This window comes from Pyxicephalus adspersus, chromosome 10, assembly GCF_032062135.1.
Source record: "Pyxicephalus adspersus chromosome 10, UCB_Pads_2.0, whole genome shotgun sequence".
NCBI lineage: Eukaryota > Metazoa > Chordata > Amphibia > Anura > Pyxicephalidae > Pyxicephalus > Pyxicephalus adspersus.
This window is the reverse complement of record NC_092867.1, coordinates 38,100,861-38,103,857: the sequence shown is the minus strand read 5'-3', so window position 1 is coordinate 38,103,857 and position 2,997 is coordinate 38,100,861. Positions and strand designations below refer to the sequence as shown.

Here is a 2,997-nt window from a genome sequence, read left to right as displayed (position 1 = left end):
TTTTGCATTGGGCTTTTGACAGTCCCCACTAAAATGTAAAATGACAACTTTTTCAAAGCTGAAATTAGCATTCAGTGATGCTATTGCACAGTTCTTTTTTTTTTTCTAAATAAGACACTCCAGTATTTGTAACAATATGGAAGGTTGGGTGGCTGCACTAATACTTTATTTTTAGCTTGGATGTAATGTAAAAATTTTCCTCTGTCTGAAATTATAGTATTGTTTTGGAAAATTCAATAAAATTGAAATGTAATCAATAAACAAATCATCAAAAGTTTTTAAATGTTTAAATCACGTTTTCTTGGTACATTCTGTTTACTAATACCATTGATTTTTGCTTTGTTCATCAGGTTTGGCATACAACAGATTACCTTATTTTCTGAATTACTTTTTTGATACGTACTTGCTAATTAATGAAGATACACCAGTTGGTAAGTGGTCAGTTATTATTTGTAACTTAAATATTGTTGGATGAATCAGGATTTCCTTATAGTCACCTCCAGTTTGTTGGTGTAGAGTTGCTACAGATCATCACCTATGTTATCATTTTTCATTGATCGTGACCAAAAAATGTTTTGGTTTTTTGTTGACATCTTGGGTACCCTGCATGTCTGTTCCTATAGAAGTTAGTTTTTAGATTTAAATCACCTCTCATACATCGCCTTTGTTTGAACTGTTATAGTTGGTCATTTTGGCCCCATATTTCTATACATTTTGTATAAACTATTATTTCTATGAAATAAATTTTTTAAGCCATGTCTTGAGAACTTTCCACATGTATATTTGTGATTTTTATGCATTTGTATTATATACTATTCTGGTATTTGCATTGTATGACCTCTATTACATACACCTCTGAATCATGCTCATGTCTTCAGGAAAAATCGATCTTGTAGTACTTAAAATGTAAACCACTGAGTACCTGTTTTAGTCACAAATGTTTTAAGGCATTTATATATCAACAAAGGCTGTCATCCTTGAAATTAAATGTGAATGTTAAATAAAGTAAATGTTGGTTGGATATATTTCTCACAGTCTGAGAAATGCTATTTTTTCTGGCCTCTGGGTAACTGAGATACACACACTGATCATTGTAGTTTGTTTTGTCAATTTTGTATGCAGATGCAAATAAAGTAAACCTACTTCTGCTTGGACCCCAACTAGCATTAAAGGTCATGTACATGTTCTGAAACCTGATTTATGCTTGAAGTGATGTTAAAAACAAAGATGTAAAGTCTAACGCTAATGCATTGTAGTTTCAGTTACTTCATATTCCACAGTAGTATTTGTTTAAACACCTGTATCCTAAACAAAATCCAAATTTCTGCATTGGCAAAATAAAAACATTGTACATATTAGAAAATACTTTGATTCTGATGGAAATCCCATGCACTCCTAATTCTTTGAATCTTATTTTCTTATATCCCAAGCAGTGTTATTACTAAATTAACTATCTTCAATGGGAAAATATAACACCTACTAGTTATAAAGATTGAGAGGTTTTTTGGGGAAGGGGGGACAAGAGGGGTGAACTCAGACAGACTAAAAAGAGTGCTAGGATTTTAATGCAGCAGAGACAATGCTACCAGCACATTTCTGTAGTCTACACTCACTCTTATTTTAAATGCTTATAAAAGCCCATACAGACCAAAATAAGTGGCAAAGAAGAGTTAGAATAGGGGAAAACACCTTCCAAATGTCTAAACATGGCCAAAAAGTCCATTCATGTTAATGGGTTTTTGAGTGTTTATGGTCATTTTTGGGCGTTTGTGAGGCATTTATAAGCGTTTTAACTCTTCAAACGTTGTAGCATGTGTTTTCTTTACAGCTCATCAAGAAAACTCTCCAGTGTTGGCTCATTAGAATAAATGGGAATTTCAAACATGGACATTTAAATGCTCAGGTTAATCGCTGGGTAAACAGTCCATGTAGACTAAGTTCAAGTTAGGAGCAGATAATGATTTCTGGTAGCAAACAGGTACAAAACTTGGATAAAGGTACAAGTATTGTAGTGTATTGCAATATAAAATTATGGACGAAAAACCATGTAAAATTTAAAAGTCTTATACATATTATTATTTAAAGCAGAATTGCAGAATAAATAAGTACAGGCATTTGTATTCTTAAATCATGGTGGGCTTTGTGTTTTCTTTACCTGATCGGTATAGTAGTCAAGCATGAAACTTTTCCTCTTTGCCTTAAGATCTGCTCCGTTTTCTTTGTGCAGAATGTTTGGTCTTGTACCCAACTTTCTATAATTTTCTGAAAAATGCCTGTAATGGCTGGGCCTTCAACAGCACTGCTCTTTGCACAAGTTGTGTTCACAATGATAATTCTATAATTTCTACTTGGACCTGGTAATACTTGGGTTTGCATTCCATGCACATTGGGCCTGATTTAATAAAGCTCTCCAAGACAAGAACATAGACTATCATGGGTGAACCTGGGTGATCCAGCAAACACTTTGAGTTACAAAGTGAGGTTAGCAGTGTGTGCGTATCTGGTAAGCAAAAAGTGAAAAAAAAAAAAAACTGATGCAGGTGAGGAGTGATGGAAGCTGTTTTCTGAAGTGATAAGTAATCTTACCCTAATCATACTTTTAGAGTTATTTGCTTAGTTATATCAGCTGACTGGGTAGTAATAACAATTTGTGGAATAAAAAAGCATTGTGCATACATTTCTATTATGGTCCATCAAATGAAATGTAAGACCCTTTTAGCCCCACCAATGTTTTAGACACCAAATTCTATGCTAATTATTATTAGATAGATTTTACCTACCTCCGCCTCCTGAGTTATTCCTCTATATCTGTAGGATGTTCTTTTTTTTAACCTGCCTTTGCAGACATCCATCCCGATTCAAAATTAATTGTTCCCTAAAGCTTCTTACCAGCCCACTGCCCTCACCTATAAAGCTGCGTACACACCTGCAATTTTTCTCGTTGGAAAGGATCTTTCACGATCCTTTCCAACGAGAAAAGACTGCACGATGCATGAA

General features: G+C 34.0%; 1 protein-coding gene across 1 annotated transcript in view; it reads left to right on the top strand.

The window, feature by feature from the left end:
• The window catches only part of LOC140338851 (cadherin-23-like), a 327,390-nt gene that overhangs the window by 80,096 nt on the left and 244,297 nt on the right, over positions 1-2,997 (top strand). Inside the window, exon 3 of the mRNA XM_072423172.1 lies at positions 351-431. Coding sequence (XP_072279273.1) covers positions 351-431 — 81 coding nt within the window. The remainder of the gene's footprint in view (positions 1-350; positions 432-2,997) is intronic.